General features: G+C 37.3%; 1 protein-coding gene across 2 annotated transcripts in view; it reads right to left on the reverse strand.

The window, feature by feature from the left end:
* Window positions 1-14,957, reverse strand: part of IP6K3 (inositol hexakisphosphate kinase 3) — a 28,361-nt gene extending 13,404 nt beyond the window's left edge. Inside the window, exons 1-2 of one of the 2 annotated variants that reach the window (XM_014056592.2) lie at window positions 14,822-14,957; window positions 6,323-6,721 (exon numbers count right to left, since the gene is read on the reverse strand). In XM_014056592.2, coding sequence (XP_013912067.2) covers window positions 6,323-6,521 — 199 coding nt within the window. In that variant the 5' untranslated portion in view covers window positions 6,522-6,721; window positions 14,822-14,957. The remainder of the gene's footprint in view (window positions 1-6,322; window positions 6,722-14,821) is intronic. The other variant, XM_087719930.1, reaches the window with a different exon arrangement.
* Between the last annotated feature and the right edge of the window lie 4,536 nt (window positions 14,958-19,493).

Below are 19,493 nucleotides of genomic sequence, written 5' to 3' on the forward strand. Positions count from 1 at the left end.
ACTAAACAAGTGGATCTTTCTTTGTTGTACAGGCTTCCAAATTGTTTGGAGGAAGAGCTCATGCTACTGTTGGCTGATGGGAAAAATTCAAAATCCACAACAATAGAACCAAGTAAAATGTAAAATGTTGCAAAGTTACAAGTTTTTGAATACTGCAGGACTGGTCATCAATCTAATGAAGAGAGATCATAGAATCAGAATGGTGAAGTTTCTGCACTGTGATAAGCCATAATATACTGGTAGTTGGATTTTAAATAGCATCTTGGGAAAGCTTAGTAACTGTGTCAAGTAAACTAGGAATTTTGGTTAAGTAATTGTATTTTTTCAATAGGCCATGGCCTATCCTTTCTATTAACCAATTTTGTTGTATTTAAGTACAATGACAATAAAGATTATACTTATTAGCTTATAATATAGCCTGTCCTTTTGTGTAGTGCATGTGACTCACGAAATGACAAGATAACTAAAGGATGCAATTAGCATATATTAATTTGAAAGACTTATCATTCAGTTAATGGGCCCTGTCATTGGAAGAGTGGATACATTGTGTAACTGCCACTTATTCCAAATGACCATAACATCTCCTACTAGGATTGTGTCCAGTGCTCCCACAAAGCCAATTGGAATCACTGGGGGACAATTGCAGACTGGTAAAACTCTTGGCCACCTTCAAGTTTTTGCTTTCCCCACATTTTAGGTGCACTTGAAGATGGTTGCCTGCCAAATATGCATCTTCCTGTCTTCCTTCCTTTCACAGAAGAGAAAAGAGCAAAAACATAGGCCAGGTGGCCTATTGCCCTTAAAGAACCTTCAGCTTTCTATATGAAAATCCTAGGGATAACAGCAAAAATGGGGAGAAAAATCCTGACATCACGATCCAAATTTGGAAGATACTGTGGGCACTGTAGAGAAAGCCATTTAGGTAAAATGAGAGTTGAAAAAACCTTGCAAATAAAACAATGTACCAGATTCCAATTAGCCTGTTGCAGCATAAATAGCCAAGGCTCTCATCGCATCAATATTAATTATATTGTGGCCTGCCACAGAGTCGGACAGTGAGGAGGTTGAGGAGGAACATGGGCCAGTCCTGGCGGCCGGGGAAAGCTCAGACGAGGGCTCTGCATCAGAGGCAGAGATGGAGCAAAGGCTGTCTGGCAGTTCGCAGCTGCCTTCGGAGCTAAACAGCAGTGAGGCAGAGGAACAGCTGGAACTGGTGTGCACATGCGCACATGCGTTCTTTTCTTCTGCGCAGAGCTGGCAGAAGAAAAGAACAGCTAAGAAATCAGGGTCGACTTGGGAGTAAAACCACAGGTAGCTGGTGAATGGCCCCTCCCATAGGAAATAAAAGAGGAGCGAAAGAGGAGTGGGCTTTTGCAGGAAACAATTCGTTCGTTCATTCATTAGTTCATTTCAGGAGTGTGAAGATCTGTCCGTGAATCTCAGAGACTCTGTGCCAAGTCTTTCCTTGCACAGCACTGCATTTGGAAAATATTTACATAGCAGCTTTCCAAGCTAGATAATGTCTGTGGTCATAACTTTACCTTTGAAAAACTGTTTACCAGGCCTTTGCTGAATGTGAATGAGAGAAATTCACATTCATTTAATAAAAGGGGTTTTGTTGGGACCAGGAATCTGCTTCGTGCTTTTTGAGGAAGCCTAGATCAGAACAGATATATATCACTATAGAATCCATCAACATATGCAACATAGTTTCAGCACATTTATTTCTGCAGGGCTCAAACCTGTTTGGCTTTGTACATGGCAATGGCAGGCAAAGGAGAATATTTGCAGAAGATATCAGGTTAGAAACATCTTGGCAATTCTTAGAAGCTGTTTTGCTTGAGTCTGTATAGCTCTGTTCCTGGATGTGTATTTTTAAATAAATAGGCACATTTATTTACTGACATGTGCAATGTAAACCTGAACAAAACCTAGTTGAAAATAAGTCTAATCTCATAATGAGCTCTAAACTAGACAAGTAATTTTGGGAGAGAAGATGTTGCCCAAAGGAAGGCATTTGTTTCAAGATTGTCTAATTTGTACTGAAATGAATAAAAACACGGTTTTATCTGAAAGTAGCCTTCTGAAATAGTGCTAGCTTGTGGTAGACTTAATTGGTGGTAGCTGGGTAACATTTTATAAAGTGATATCATTACAAAATGGTTCTTAAACTACAGTACCTCAAAACCTCCAGGAGTTATAAATATATGCAACTCTATAAAAATATGTAACTCCATAATGCCACTGGTGAATCCATGCCAAAAATATACAGCTATTTCTACTGACGCTCAGACTGACCTTTAGTTTTCTAGGAAGGTGTTCAGATTGTTTTCAAAGGTAATGTCTAAAGATATGCTGATACCAGATGAAGGGTTTTTTTGGGGTGACATGCCCTAAAAATTATAGGGGGCTAGTCAGTGGAATTTGTATTTCATTCTAATATTCCGAATTAGGAATTCCATTGCCATGCTTGTAGAAAAACTAGATCTTTATTATAAAGGTATTGAATGACAGTCATGTACAGCAGAATATCTGAAGCAAAATTATGAAAACCCATTGTTTCATATTTTTAGTTTCAAACAGCTGTCTGAAGAAACTTTCTAGTTCCCAACAAACCTCTTTATGACTTAACACTCCAGCTTGCCATTTGAAGCAGCAGGATGGATATTGCTGTGTAGAATTTACTTTTGTGAAAGTCCTTCAACCTATTTAAAATGGCAACACTTTATGTGAATTCCTGTGATGGTTTTTGCAGGCTTGAAATGCCTTCTTGGTAAAAGTAAAAGCTATGTACTGAAACTACAAAGTCTTATTCCTTTTCCCCCCACCAAAAAGTAGTTACCTTTGAGTGTAATTACAAGGATGCCTTTGAATGCGTTTCACATGATATACAGTTTCTGTGAAAGATTCATAAAACTGAGCTGTTGATTAATAAATTTGCAGATCATGCTTGGGTGAATTTATCTGACTTTGGGTATAAAACTTTCTCGGGATACTAGTAGCCAGCCAAAAATAGCAGTGGGACAACAAAAGAAGATGGGGGAAAAATGCTACTTTTTATAGAGGCCTACCGTACCTAAGATACAAAAATTCTGATCATCAATAGATGATAGCAAAAAAAAAAAAAAAAGTTTTTCTGTACAGTTTTGTTGCTATCTAGAATCTCATCTAGAGTTCCCAAATGTGGTAACTCTACTATAGACCTGAACAACTACTTTTGCGGGCTAACAGTTATGAAAAGATTTCTTCATTTCACAACTTTTTCTGCAATATTATAGAGAGGGAGAGATTATTTTTTTAATACAAGCAACGCCTGTAAAGTATGTATTATTTTTCAAGGGAAAATGAGCCATCTTGATGTTTTCATGTTAATGGTAAAAGAATGAAATAAGAGACGTGGGAGGTGATTGTATATTCTATTGATCTCAGATAAGAACTCTTAAAACGCAGGCATTCTTGTAAAATAGCTCTCGGCTGGAAAAGTGCCAACTCAGCCCCAGGGGGACAATTTTATGTTTAAATCTTGCCTCTTAGAAAGAAATGGGGTGGAAGGGGCTTTAATTAGGTCAGCCCGTCTTCCATTGCTTCACAGCCAGGATAGAATGAACAACAACTGAAGCAATGTGTAGTCTGAATACATATAAAATTGGAGGGAATGAGAGGATATTTTTGGTTGAAGCTGCAATAATTCTTATTACATAATTCATATCAATGTATTTGTTCCCTATCCCATTTTGAAAATTATTGACTGCAAGCTCTTTTTACATCTCAAAATGAAGTTTTCTCTTACACAAATGGGCTTGTTTCAAATTCTGGGTCTGCATGAATTCAACTTAACAAAATTATGCAAAATGTTGCTGTTGATTTCAAGCGACCTGTGTTTAGTTTTATGGCTTTATTGACTGGTTTGTATTTATTTATATTTTGTTTTCTAGATTTTATAGTAGCCAGCATCCTAGTATGGTTTCAGCAAAATGTAATGATATAATGAAAAGTATTTTTATAGAAAATATTAATATCTGATTGGCAATCTTTCAGAAACTCTGATTCCTGGTCAGAACAAACCTAAAAGCTCATCAGACTGACATAAGTCATTTTTTTTACCTTTCTGTGTGAAAATTGACCAGATTGGTAACTGAATCTTACTTCGACTTTGGAAACAAGGTTCAGACAGGAAATTTAGGCCTAGAAGTAACAAATAAGTCAGAGATGTTGAAGAACTGCTTAACATAGTGATAATCCTAAATTTTGGCAATTCTATTGCTATATTCTCCTCAAACATGAAGTTATGAATAGACTTTAATAAATAATACTGGTACATTACAGTTGTTCAAATAATTATGATGCAATGGATTTATCCCAACTTATATTGTTTTAAAGCTTATTTATATTCTGTTTTTGTTATTTGTATCATATTATTTCCTCTAAGGAACCTATAACTACATGCTAAGAGATCTTCCCACAGTATTCCTGGTGAAAAGACACTTGGGCCAAGAGATTATGAAATCCTGGAGCAGGTGCTACTTCTTTGGAGCAGATATCAGCATCAAAATTAGATGAGATATCTAGGCTAGTTATTGTGTATCTGATCTCCCAGGATTTCATTTCATGTGTTATTTCTCATACTAGGAATTGGCAAGGATGAATATCATCTGATTTAACTAATTTAAAGTTTATTATACTTTTGTTTGCCAACCCCTCATGCTTTTATTTATAAAACGTTGAATATTAGCTTATCTTTCCAAGACAACTAAAAACCCCACATCATCAAAGAGATACATATGGGTGGTTCCAGTCCAAGGTCATTGTGCCCCTCATATATGGAATGGATAATGATCAAAATCAGAATGACGGATTTTCTACAATTTAAGTTGTTCCCAGCCAAGTTTTTACAATAACGAATAACATGATTTAAAACAAATAAAATTATAATGAATAATAAGCTATGGAAAAATACTCCCCGCCATTGCTAGTCAGCTTTAGGTTTGATTCTTTTTTCCTTTATTTTCAGTCCAGGAGACCACATCTCATTATGGAAGGTATAATATGAACAGATGGCTTCTTTACATGGAATCAAAATATGATAAAGTCCAAATGGACTAACTTACAGTACAAACACATAACATTACTGCAGTGATTTGCAGCATCAATGAAAAAAATGCTTAAATGAGGGGACTTGGGAGATCTAGTAGTAAATTGGCTTCTTCTGTTTGTTTCTGTATTGGAAAATAACTTTATCTTTTTGTTTCTCCTTTCTTTGATGAGCATTCAAGGTTTTTAACCACCCCCCTTTCCCCAAGTTATGGTATAAAAGCGGTAAAGCATTCTAGCCATCTGGGTTTGCAATCACAACTGCAACTAGCTTTTAACTGGCAGGTGTTTGTTCATCTGAACCATTAAAGCAACATTGTCTGTATCCTGACCAATAAGACGCTGAAGTATTCCCCCCCCCCGCCAATCTATTAATCCAGCCTTACCAAAACTAATGAGACTCACCAGTACGAAACCTTATCTTAAAATAACTGTAGTGCAATTATTCCCTGGACAGTTGGACAACACAACCCATGGCATTATCTATCATTTCAAACAACAAAGTAATTCACTCCCTCACTTTCAGCATCATTTAAAAGCGTCACTTTTCATCTCTAATTGTTAAAAGCGCACAGTAGATTTTGTAAGCCTTCTGTTTTCTTACTCTTTGCAAGTTTACTTATTAGAAAGGCAGATTATCTAAACATTGGCATGTGCCATCCTCCGTCACTTATTCAATTTCTCTCTGCATACATATTTATATTTGCAGGTTCTTAGCCATAGTTCCACTGAAAGTTGGAAGGTGTTTCTAGATGTGAGGTATTCGAAGAACAAGGTGAAGAACAGAAATATGAAAAAATGATAAATGCTGTCTGGACATTCACAATATTTGGTAACCAAGGCAGGACAACTGCTTCCAGTGAGGCTTTTATAGAACAAGGTCATCTTGCCTTACAAATACCAAGAAAGACACAACAATCATTTTCTTGTTCCTGTCTCAGATTTCATTCTTTCCTTTCACTAGTTGCTAACAACTGCCCTGTATATTTTTAATGGCTTTGAACAACATATCATTTCTCTGTGTGACAGGGTCTAGTAACTTCACTTCTTTCCTGGCAACCAGAGCAGAAGAGGTGGTATTTCTGATATATATTTTTATAAGCATCATTTTAAGCTCATGCCCTTAACCTCTCACTATTAACCTGGCAACATGGCCTATCTTAAATTTATTCAGAAGCTATAGGCCTTTATTTCCAAACATGTGCATTCATAATTTGAGTCTTGGCCCTACCTTTGTAACGAGGAGTGAACTGTTTCATTGCTGTTGGAAGAGCTTCGTAGAACCATTGCTCCTGAGAGACCAGTGGCTTACAGACAGTGCAATCATCATACTTCATCATGCTCATATGTCCTCCAACCTGGTGGATGAATGGTTCCAGCAGGATTCCTTTCCTGGTTTCCCCGATATCCAGATTACTCTGCACCACCATGATGTAACCAGAGATATTGGAGTCTTTTTCTGTCGGCTGTTGCTGGGTCTCCAATGGAGGAGCCACTGTCTAACTAGGATCAGAAGGTGTCTTGAGGTTTTAATGCCAGCAAGTAAACTCAGCGATGAAACATATATGCCCCTTGGCAGTTCAATAATCCTTTCAGAACTTTTCTGTACCCCAGAGTATAAATTCAACAGCTGAGGAGAAAAAAAAGCAAATGGCATCATTCCTTCTCTTGTAACACATCCACTTATCCACTCCAGTGCTCTTGTTACAGTATGTAACATCTAGTACTCTGGCCCATAACTTTGCATATGTTAAGTTGATGTATTCCTAAATTTGGGGAAAGGGTGAGGTATTTTCTGGGATTCCAGATCTGAAAGACTAAAATGGATTCTAGTTAGATTGTATGGATAGCAGTGTCTGAGTAAAAAGATAAGGCAAGTTAAACTAGAAGAGCTATCAGGCTAAAATGGCCTCTCTGACAGCAGCCTAATTGAACATCCCAACAGCCATCTAGCACTAATGTATTAATAAGGGATTCCTTTTCTCTTCTTGTTAAAGAGATCCAGGTTGAGGAAAAAATGTTCAATTTGTTTACCCAAGGCTGCTCCCAACTGGCTTTTCAACCTTCCTTCATGGAGCCCTGGAGCAGAATGTTCCCTACTAAGAAGGTTATTAATATTGCTCTGTGAATAGTAGCCTCTGGGCTTTAACAATATAGTGTTAGTAAAAGGGATATTCACCCTTCCTTCAGGGAATCATTTTACCATTGCACTATCCATCTTTCCAAAAGACACTTGAGATCAGAACATTCCCTACTTCAGTACTAGGACTTGGGGAGGGGTTTTCTTTCTTCCTATCCCTCCTGAAGTCACATCAGGGCATTTTATTTTATTATATTATTTATTATTTTGTTCATATAAATTAATTATACATTTTGATGTGATTTCAGGAGAAAAGGGAGAAAAAAAAACTACAGATATCTTCATGTTAACAGATATAAAACTCCTTTAAAAAAGAGATAGAGGCCGGGGAGGTGGGTTTCGACCTCCCCTTACTTCTTACAGCTTACTTTATATAAATTCAGGATTCATCTTTTATCCAGTGGTGTTTATACCACAGATATTCATAACAGTTCCTCTATGACTGACAACCTGCTCAATTTTGGTAGAGTCCCTCTCTTTTGCACACATCACAACAGAAAGACTGGGTTGACATTTCCTACCAGGTTATAATGTAGTTTTCTGTACTGTGGCTCACAGAGATGGTTGGGGCCTACTCAATAAACTAAACAAGATTTAGTGCAATATGTGCAATAGGTCAGGGTGTCCTTAACATAAAGCTAAGGGCATAAGAAACAATATTATATTGCTATCTTTCAAAGTACCTAAGGCATAGCCAATAAAGACTGTGATCATACCATACATATATTGTGGTTTTATGATAGAGGATAGTAGATACTACAGAGCAGAAGACATTGTAACATGATGTGACCTGACTTATACTAAATTCTGGAGAGAACTCTGAAGAAAATCAATAGAACTAGGTGGGACCATGGTACCTGCATCTTCATTTGACTTCAGGGTCTGGAATAGCAGCAATGTCTTCTGGCTCCATATTATCACTTAATCCATTACAGTAGTCTGCAGGCTGTTTCCAAGCCTATTTATTGTTGTCCCCAGATTTAAGATTATGGCACTGAAAATTGACAGCAAACTGCTAAACAACAACATTATGTCTCCTGCCAATTTTCAGTGGGAAACTCTTTACACAAACATTAGTTATTAGACTCAATGGGTGTATACGCAGAGAAAACTTTAAAAAACAAACAGGAAACAGCCCATCCCTTTGTCTCTCTGCTCTTTCCAGTAATGTTATTATGTCACTACCCTGCCTGCATATCTTTTGGCTACCAAAATAATAAAAAATGCAAAATAAGACTTAGAAGCACACATGGCAAAGAGGATTAAGAAAAAGATCTCCAGGTATTTTGGAATAGAAAATTGGTTAGAATGATAGTTGGACAATTGGAGCATTATAAAAGTACTAAAGGGGGATAAGAATAATAGCAGAGAAGCTGAATGGGATTCTTTATTTCTTTCTTCACTGTGAAAGATGTAGAACAGACTCCTGTGCTTCAGCTGAGGGAAAGCAGGACAATGGATACTAATAGTCATAATAAGAAATATAATACAATATGTTATAAATCAGATAAGCTAAAGATAGACCAATCCCAGGGCCAGACAGCACTCAAGCCCTCAAGAATTCTTAAAGAACTTGAATATTGAATTTTTGAATTTTTCATAAAAATACTCAACTTCTCTTCAATATCAGAATTCGTTGCCAAGGTCTGAAACAGTCAACGTGACCTAAGTTTTCGAAGAGATTTAGGGGTGGTAAAGGAAACCATCTGTTTTCAGGAAAGTATTTTAAAGTATTATTAAAGAGAAAATAACCAACATAGAAAAACAAGCCTTTCTGAAAAGAAACCAATAATTTCGGCAAAAGAAAATCTCGTTTCACTTATTTTCTAGACTTTTTTTGAGGGCATTGATAAGCATGTAGGCAAAGTGTTATTGTATGCCTAGATTTTCAAAAACCATCTGACAAAATTCCTTAGCTAACTCAGTTGTCATGGAATAGAAGGACAAATACTTTCATGGCTTGGCATTTGAATTAAAAAAAAAGGAAACAAGAGAATGGGAATAAACAGGTCACACTGGTGAGATACACATACAGTAATGGAACTGCTGCTTTTAAACTTGTATATAATTTGTGAAGCGCTTTGAAGGGGGTTCATGCTTGGGGATTGGACATGAAAATGACAAATGGAATTCAGGGTAGAGTAGAGTAAAGTGCGGGACCATTGGCACGGCCTAATCAGGAAAAGGATTTTGCAGTCAGGATGGACAGCATAATTGAAAATGTCAGCCTGCATGCAGCTGCTGTAAAAAAGGTAAACTCCATGCTTGGAATCTTTGGAAGGGAAGTGAAAACAGAATTGCCAATATAATTCTGTTCTTAAATAACACTGAAGTGCTTGGAGTATTGTGTACCAGACCTATGGGACGCTATGTTTTCAATTTGGAAAACAAGATAAAAATTGTACAAATATTAGGAAAAAATGTGATTTTTAACTAGCAGACAACAAGAATGTATGAAGTGGATTCTGGATGTGTGCTGCAGAATGGTTTTTACTTACAGGATTTAAATAGTACTGTTGCAAGCATGTTATGTTAAATTTGAAAGCACAAATTAGAAGTTTAGTTAAGGAACCTAATCAAGGCAAGTGATTTTCAAGAAAATGTGCTCTTTAAACTTTTCTTCAGCTTTTTTTAAAGGTTTTGCTGCCCTTACAAGTGTCACTTGAATACTGGGGCAAATCTCCTGCAACTAAGAAGAACATGCAGCAATAGGTATTAAAACACTCTCTGCTAGCAACAGTAAAGGAGGCAGGAGTCCCTTTTTAACATCTGTTGTTTTTCATTCCTGTCCTCATAGAGACTAAAGATTACAAAACTAAGGTAAGTGACTTAACTATATATATTTTCTATATGGTAAGGGTGTTAAACATACAACTTTTTTAAAGCATATATATTACATGTACATTTGGTTTGGACAACAATTGGATTTCTCTGAATTACTGAAGCTACGCAATTTTCAAATCTCATTGATTGAATCAATGACTAGAAATTGTAGGAAGCTATTGAACCTGCTTTCAGTCAATGTGTGCTTTTCTACAGGCAATAAGACTTGTTTGTTTATTTATTTGTTTGTTTGTTTGTTTAATTTTTATGCCATCCATCTCCCTTACAAGTTGACTCTTGAGTTTTGCTAATAAATAAAAAATAATAATAATTTGTTTTGAGGCAAGGAAAATCAGTAGCATCCTTTCACAACCTATGTAACCTGCCCATATTAAATGTATTAAGGGCATCCTCTTTGGAACAAGGCTGCCCATTGCATGATTGGTCTGTGAGGAAAACATTAAAGGCTGGAATCCAAGAGATCCTGAGTTCTAGTCCTACCTAGGCATGAAGGCCATCTGGGTGACTTTGGGCCAGTCACTCTATCTCAGCTCAACTCACTCACAGGGTTCTTATTGTGGGGAAAATAGAAGGAGGGAGGATTATTATGTACATTTGCTGCCTTGATTTATAAAAATAATGAACATATGCATTTATTTATAAACAATTATTGTCATTATTGTGAAGTGGTTAATTTTAACAGAAACATTGCAAAGAAACTGTGCCAGTTTAGAATGAAACAAGACTGACCGTCAGCCCTGGCTACTCCCTGATAATTACATTCAATGGCGAAAGCAGAATTATCATACAGGAAGCTGCAAAGTAATTTTATCTGGTTTGGGAGTTAGATGTAATTATCATTATAGTCAGATTTTTAGAATATGCAATTCCCAAGAGTAACTTTGACAGGACTGTTACACATTCACATTTCTTCTCCCAAAGCTCCAATTTTCAAGATCACACAGGGTAATACTGAGAAAAGGGAACCAACCGCTGGCTCCAAAGATCTAAAAATAGTTGACTGGTGCAATCTGCTTACTTTTCCCTTTGTGCATTTCAGTTTCCCATTACAGCCACAGAGTTATATATACGCATAAGTCTCCCTGTTGATTTATACCTGCATTACTTAATGTCTGATCAACAGCTCCTTATAGATATGGGAAGAAAATTGCTTAATTTTAGTAGACTCTTTACTATTTCCATGTGGCCATTCCTTGCATGATGACTAGATGCTGTATTATCCTTCGGTGTATTTCTAAATCTGCTTTTGCTCCTCTTTCCTCATCTAAAAGAAAAACTATCTTTGGTGACAAGAGCATTGCTAATGAAAAGCTCCATTCTCTGCAAGGAACCATGTTTCAGCCTCAATGCCATAAATCCTTGTTTGCACAAACCCCGAGCCCTTTTAATCTTGCATTTCCTTTCCTGAAAGAATATGATGTTCATAAACTTTATAGCTAGTCCCAGCATCCCTCATGCACACGAAGCAAAGAAAGACACCATTTGTTTCCCTGAAAGATTTATATGACTGCTTTGCAAAGCTGGAGGATTGCAGAAAAGATGGGAGTCACGTTTTCCTGGATTGATTGGCCACTAAAATGCTCTGTTTCTTGCCAAGACTTCTGGAATAATGGGGGTGAGATGAGGTGTCTATCATTGCACTACAGATAGTCCTTGACTTAGAGTATAATTGAGCCTGGAATTACAGTTAGAAGTCATTGCAGTCATCGGTTGAGGCACCGCATGGCTGGACCTGATGTTTGCGGCAGTTGGTAAGTGAATACCATGGCCGTCAAGTGACAGTGGTTGTTAAGTGAACCCCACACTCATTAAGCAACTCAATTTTCCCCATTAGGCATGTTTTGTCAGAAACCGGAAGTAAGTGCTAGAAATTGACAAAAAAAAAGTTGTAAATCACAGTCACGTGACCAAGGGAGACTCCAAATGTAAATGTGGGCTGGTTGCAAAGTCCCTAAAATACAATTTCATGATTTTGAAGGGTGGGCCTGGCTGTTAAACTTTGAATCTGGGTTGTAAGTAGTCCTGGAGTGGCCCATGGTAACTCTGAATGGTTGCTAAACTACCAGTAGCATGATTCTAGCTATCTTTTGTTATTTTTTTAATTATGTTTTTTTAAATAAAAGATAAAAGTCATACTTTTTTAAACTATGGATTCTGAAATAATAATATACATCAGAAAGATTTAATCAAAATGTATATTTAGCCAAGCCTAAGCAGAAAATAAGAAACTTTGGCTGTATTTAAAGAGTTTTGATGGCGCAGTGGTTAGAATGAAGTATTGCAGGCTAATTCTGCTGACTGCCAGCAGTTTGATTCTCACCAGCTCAAGGTTGACTCAGCCCTCTATTCTTTTGAGGTTGGTAAAATGAGAACCCAGATTGTTGGGGGCAATATGATGACTCTGTAAACTGCTTAGTGAGGGTTATAAAGCACTGTGAGTGATATATAAATCTAAGTGCTATTATTAGTGCTAGTGTTATTTGAAAGCTAAACGGACTCAAATAGCACTTGAAATGGAGACCACAAGGAAACCCCGGGATAACAAATTAGATGGGGGGTGGAGGAGAAAGAACAACAAAAACAAATTCTCGAAGGAGACTATAGCTAATCACTTACATTGTCAAAAAGATGGTAACGGAATATGAGAATGACAGAAGAGAGGGTGGGGAGAAAGGGATGTTTTGTAGGGGACAATCAGATAAAAGGGGGAGGAGCCTGGAACTGAATAATGGCAGAGAAGACTAAAAAAGGTTCCAACTTCCACCCTAACTAAAGAGGCAGTAAAAACAGTTGGAGGGAGATTTGTATTTTGAGACTTGCATGATTCTGTTAATATAATCTTACAATAAAGTGGAATTAGTTCACATTGTTATATTTCTTGTCTGGTCTACTTGGGAGCTTGATAAAGCTATATGGATGAGTCTATATAGTCATCAGGTATGAAGCTTGACTCAAAGGAAACATTTGATAGGGTGACTAGAAATCATATTTCCCTGTCAATATTCGTCTAAACTGTTTTTCAGCCAGGTAAAAGCATTTTTGCTTTCAATATTTTCCTTGCAGTATAGATTTGGGCTAATATTTTTCCAAAACAAACCTATTTGAATGAAAGAATATTCTGAGAATCTGCTTCTGATTCAGAAACACAAATGCAATAACTGTCTTCAACAACAAAGAGATTGAGCACATGGCCCAGAATAAATGAGAAGATGATCTGTTGTTATGTAAGAGATGGAAAAGAAGAAGGAAAGCCTCTTTTCCTAACTCCATTATCTTTAGTAATGTTTTTATTAAAATAAGCTGTGGTCTGAATTTAGTGGTGGCATCATACCAGGGGTGGGCTCTCTGCCATTACTACTAGTTTGGTAGTAAAAAAAATTGCTCCGTGCATTTTCATTTAAAACAATCTGCGCATGCGCACAACATTAAGAAACAAATAAAAATTACATTTTTTAAATGAAGATTGTTCTACGCATGTGCAGAACAGAAAATCAAGATCATAGAACCGGTACAGTCACGTGTCCACCAGAATTACTACCTATTCAGCCGAACCGGACCGAATAGGTAGGAACCCACCTCTCTGTCATACCCTCATTGATATAATGAAGACACAGATCAGGACACAGATCAGACAAAGGAATTTCCAGGAGCAAATTAGAACTTTGAATGTCATGATAATTTTCAAAATGAAAACAATAAAGGTATACTTCTTTCTACTCCTCAAAGCTTAGACATATATTCCTTTGAAGATGAAACCATGGTTAGGTGTTCATTTTCAAATACTGTAAGCACACTTGCAATTTTATTTATTTCCTAAGCTTTTTACAGTGCCAACTCCCAAAATCTTTCTGTGGTTTACATTTGTAGCCATATTTTAATTTCTGATGATTTTGTCAAAGCAGAAAAGAAAACTGAAGAAACTACACGTTTGCAACAAGTATCTGCCATTCATTCGCCTCTAGCCGCTTGTCTGCCTGAAATATTTTAGTAGGACTATGAGACTAATGTATACTCTTCTTGGTAATTGCTTCAGGTTTATATTTGGCTGGCCACTGGGAGCTTTTTCCTGTAATGTATCAAACCTCAGTTGGTTTAAAAGGCTATGGCTATTTCACTAGGTTTATCAAAAAGCATTTAAAAATGATGTATGAAACCTTTCCAAAATGACATCACTCAAGAAAGGTTAATGTTTTAATGGAATACACTGACTACTGACTATATAATAATAATAATTCATTTCTTCTCTATGCTCACAGCAACATTCAGGTCAGGATCTAGAAAGGAAAAAGTCTACAGGACTCACTGAGCTTTGTCCTTACCCAAAGCAGTTCTTTGGTAGTCTCTCAGGTTTTTCAATCACATCCTTCCAGATGTGCTGGACTTCAGTTACTTTAACTATTATTTCAAGCCAGTTGAATCGGCTTTGAGAGCTCAAGTTTTGAAAGTCAGCTCGTTGGGGAAAATTGATTTAGGGAATCTTAAAGGCTAGCTAGTTACCTTAATTAGTTTGCAATAGAAGCCATAACATTTTGCACAGGTTTCTCTAGAGAGAATTTATTGTTCAAGACTCATGATTAATATTGTCCCTCATCATCCTTACTAATCTTGCTTTTTCCTGGACAAGGTATATGCCACTTTAAATATCAGCTCTAACAGACCATGGTTTTAGAATCAAATGGAGAGTCTTACTTAGAGGGTTTTTTAAAAAATGAATACAGACCAATCCCATTAAAAACAGTTACTTACATAAGTGCTCCTTTCTTTGCTGAACAGTCATTACATTCATAGCCACAGTAGTTTGTGAGTATCCCACAATGAGCAGGAGTGTGAATCTGCTGGGTTGCTTTGCAGTCCTGCAGTCCTGCTAGGATGTGTAGCCTTAGTGTGGAAGCTGGGAGTAAGAGAAGAAGACGAGTTGGAACATGGACCATCACCTGACCTTCTTAAGACATTCTTGGCAGGCATGTGTTATGTCCAGCCAACAGCTGATGCAATTGGACTACATGGGGTTAAATTGAGACACTAGGAAAGGGAAAAACACTTATGACATTGAAGGAAACAAAGCTGTGACTATGAGCTGCCTCATCCACTTTACTTTCTCAATGCAAACCAAAGGTTCATTGAACCAGTGTATGAGAATCCAATGACAGTCACTTGCCTTGTGCGAGGGCACGTTTCAATATTTTTCACAGCAAGTAGCAGTGCTTTTGAAAATGTTTAAGCATGATCAGACTTGGTTAGTATTGGAAGGGAGATCATTAGGGAATCTCTAACTGCAGTTTATATTGGGAAATATTGGAAAATATAGAAACATAAACAAACAAAAGAAAAAAATACAGAAAAAAACCACAATGGCAATTCGCTTCTGTATTGTTAGCAAGAAAACAACACACAGTGCATTCACCTAGCAATCAGAAGGTTTCTGCCCAGCATTTGTTTCTTATTGTTGTCATCCTCAAAATGGGATTAGGTTATGTCTGCAATCCAGACTTCTTTGGATGCCATTTCCATTTTTTCCTGAAGCTGAATGTAAAGCAAAGGGGCTGGAAAAATAGACTGAGTAAAAATATCTATTTTTTTTCCTGAGTTTGTTCATAAGCCCCTTTAACTTTTTATGTACCCATCCTCCAGTTTTGTCTTTTTTTTTAAAAGCTCTCTTGCTTCTCCTTTTCAGAGAAAAAAACAAGGTCATACATATTGCAGTATTAGGTCTGCTTTATGTGGACAAAAAAACCCCAATGATAATATATTGGATTTTTTAACTAATTTACCTCAAAATATTCAGCGAGAACTAATTTGGCAATAACGCTGGTCTGCCTCATCTAATTAGCTTCAGGAAAATCCTGAATCCTATGCTCCTATAAGCTTCCTTTAGGAGTTGCTATAGGCCAAATTATAAATGTAGGAGGGGAGATTTGTGAATAAGAGAAGCTATAATTAAAACACTAATTTGAAAATGCTGGGAGAAAAAGGAGATTGGACCATGATTGTAGTTGTGAATGTGTGTGTGTGTGTGTGTGTGTGTCTGTGTCTGTCTGTGTGTGTGTGTGTGTGTCATTCCAATGACTTCTGAGACTGCAACTACCCAGAGGTTAAATGTACAGATATAATTTGAGTACTGGTTTATTTTCTCCTCTAAAGCTGATAGCAGCTTCCAGAAAATATTTTTAATTAAGGGGATGGTAAAGGGGGAAAGTTCCCTTAGGCCTAAACTTCCCGCTGCCAAGGTTACTATGAATACTTTTAAAAAGAAAGGGGGAGGGGGAAAATTTATTCATAGAACCCACTTTGGGAGCCAGACAAATGTTCAAAGTGTTCAGTCTCAGATCATGCCAAATGCACGGGAGTGGCAAGGCTCTATGAAATGCTGAGAGATGCAAGACAAATTAGCTGAGATGGAAGAAAAGTGAGATGAAATAAACCAGAGAGAGGCAGCAAGAACAACCAATACTCTTGGTGGTAGGATATCATTTTTTATCTAGGATATGTTCCTAAAATAGGTATTCCTCCAAGGGGCGTAAAAAGCAAGAAAAGCTGTGATTGTGGAAGAGGACACCACCAACTGGGGAGAGGGACAGAATTCACCCCTTAGACATGGATATGAACGGACAGAATGTTCTTAGAAGTCAAGCATTACTGCAAAATTGTGGGGCTGTTTTAGAATTCAAGCTTGTGATGGATCCTGAAAAATAGAATCTGATTGGAATTACGCACCTCCTGCCAGAATGGGACAACTCACTGCAGCCAACTTGCTGTGGACAACTCACCATGGGACAACGCACACAGGACAATTTAACAATTCAATTTAATTATTTAAAGTAAATAAAAATATTATCTTAATTTTTGTCATTCACATTTCATTTTTGTCTCTCATTTTGCATCCTTTCTTTAATGATTCTATTCTACCATTTCTTTGATATCAGTGTAATTCTTGCTCTGCAGTGAGTTGTCTTGCGGTGAATTGGTTGCAGCAAGTTGGCTGTGGGAATTTGGCCAGGTCAAGTTGGCCAGAGCAAATTGTCATAGACCCACACCTGCAAGACAGCCAGCCAAAGCAAAACAAGATTCTTAAATATCACTTGACCAGATTAGATCATAACTCCATACACAAATCACAAACTCTTGCCAGTCAGACTGGCCACTATTGGTACATCCTCTTCCATCATTGTTGCAGAGAAACATAACTCTGAAGAACATTCTGTGCATTCTATATAAATTCTAACGGGCTGGAAATTGTAAATCTTGTTCCCAAAATTGGTAGTATCCAATTTCTTTTTTACTGGCATATGTACTGTTGATCATGTTTCTTCAAGTTGATGCCTTCCAATTTTATTGAACTATGCAAGCTGGGGTGGCAACTGTATTTCTACTTGCTCATTAATCATATAACTTTATATTATTATAAACTTTAATAATATACCAATGTTGAGAGACTCAAGCAGTATAGGTGGCTCAGTGGCTAAGATGCTAAGCTTGTTGATCAGAAATGTCGGCAGTTCAGTGGTTTGAATCTCTAGCGCTGTGTAATGGAGTGAGCTCCAATTACTTGTCCCAGCTTCTGCCAACCTAGCAGTTCAAAAGCATGTAAAAATGCAAGTAGAAAAATAGGAACCATCTTTGGTGGGAAGATAACAGCGTTCCTTGCGTCTTCGGCGTTTAGTCATGCTGGCCACATGATCATGGATACATCTTCAGACAGCGCTGGCTCTTTGGCTTTGAAATGGGGATGAGCACCGCCCCCTAGAGTCAGGAATGGCTAGCACATATGTGCAAGAGGAATCTTTACCTTATAGGTGGGCATGGGATGTTGCAAGTACACTAAATAGTTGAAAAAGAAAAGGGGGGATTCGAAGAATATCTGAAGAACAGTGAAGAAAATGCATTGAAGCCAGTACACCATGAAGGCTTGAGTACCAAAAAGATTAAACTTGTCTATAAGAAAAATAAAATTAAAAATAGAAAAAAAACATGCTAAGGCAAAATATTATATGGCCAATGCATAAAACCACTAGCAAAGAAAGCAGATAACAACAAAACTTGGAAATGGATAAGAGCAGTTGAAGTTGAAGAAAGAGACAGGATGGTTAATTCTGGATAGACAAAACCAAGCTTTAAGAGCAAATGCATATAAATCCAGATCTGAAAAGACAGCAATAGATAGCAATGCCATCTCTGTAAAGAAACAATAGACCATCTTGTTAGCTCCAGCAAGAGAATGGCACAGATTGACTACAAACCAACTACAAACCAACATCATAACAAAGTAGCAAATGGTGCACTGGAATATCAGCAATAAATACCATTTGCTTGCAAGCAAGAACTGGTGGAACCACAAAACAAAGTGATAAAAAAATAAAGAAGCTAAAGTACTCTGGAACTTTATAATTCAAACAAAGAAGCATCTGCCATACAACATCCCAGATTTAACAATTGTTGATAAGAAAAGCAAAAAAGTCTGGGTAGTGGACTCCAGTCTCTGTAGACAGCACAAGAGAAAGAACTATTAAAAATGACAAAATAAAAAGATCTGCAAGCAGGGGTGGGTTGCTGCCGGCATTATTGCCAGTTCGCCGCACGGGCACTTTGTCAGCATTACTGCCAGTTCACTACACACACACATGCGCAGTTGCCTGTAAATTGTTCTGCGCTTATGCAGAACATTAAAAAAGTACTAAAAACATGCTGGCAATGGCATGGGCAACTGGGGAACCAGTTCAGGGGCATGGCCAGCCTGCCATTCCTACAAGTTGAGCAACCCAGTCCCAGTTTCCACTACCAGTTCGCCTGAACTGGTGCGAACCGGTATTAACCCACCTCTGTCTGCAAGTCTTTGAAGTACAATGAGTCTGGCAAAAGAAAGCAAAATGGTACCAATAATAAATAGACACCTTGGGTATAATCCCAAAACATCGGAAACACCACTTGAATGCTATTATTATTGGCAAAATCACCATCAATCAGGTCAAAGACATCTTTACTTGGAACAGCTGACATCCTGCGATACCACCTTTAATATTGTTAAACAACAACATTTACTTATCCCAGTTTCTTTAGCAGGCCTTGATAGGTGGACAAAAATGCCAAATTCAGTCTGCAGATCTGGCTGACTGCGTGACCAACCACAATAATGCTACAGATGTTATAGATGTCCACTCTGATAGACGCTGGGTGACTTACACAATCTAAAGTAATTAAGCAAACTATACAGTTAAAGACATACTCATTTTAAAGGTTTCACTGAATTACCCACAGATTTCGTTAGGCTCTTCAATGCTAGCAGAGCAAACAAATACATAAATACAGTTAAAAACATACAACCCATGGGAGTTTACTTAGGTTTTGCAATGCTACAGTAATATAGTCCTCTGTCTAGTGAATAAGTGCACTGCATATACTTCCTGTTGGTGAGATATAAGGG

Source organism: Thamnophis sirtalis, unplaced genomic scaffold, assembly GCF_051295495.1.
Source record: "Thamnophis sirtalis isolate CommonGarterSnake01/CBP01778 unplaced genomic scaffold, rThaSir2_p1.2 scaffold_7, whole genome shotgun sequence".
In the NCBI taxonomy this organism is placed as follows: domain Eukaryota; kingdom Metazoa; phylum Chordata; class Lepidosauria; order Squamata; family Natricidae; genus Thamnophis; species Thamnophis sirtalis.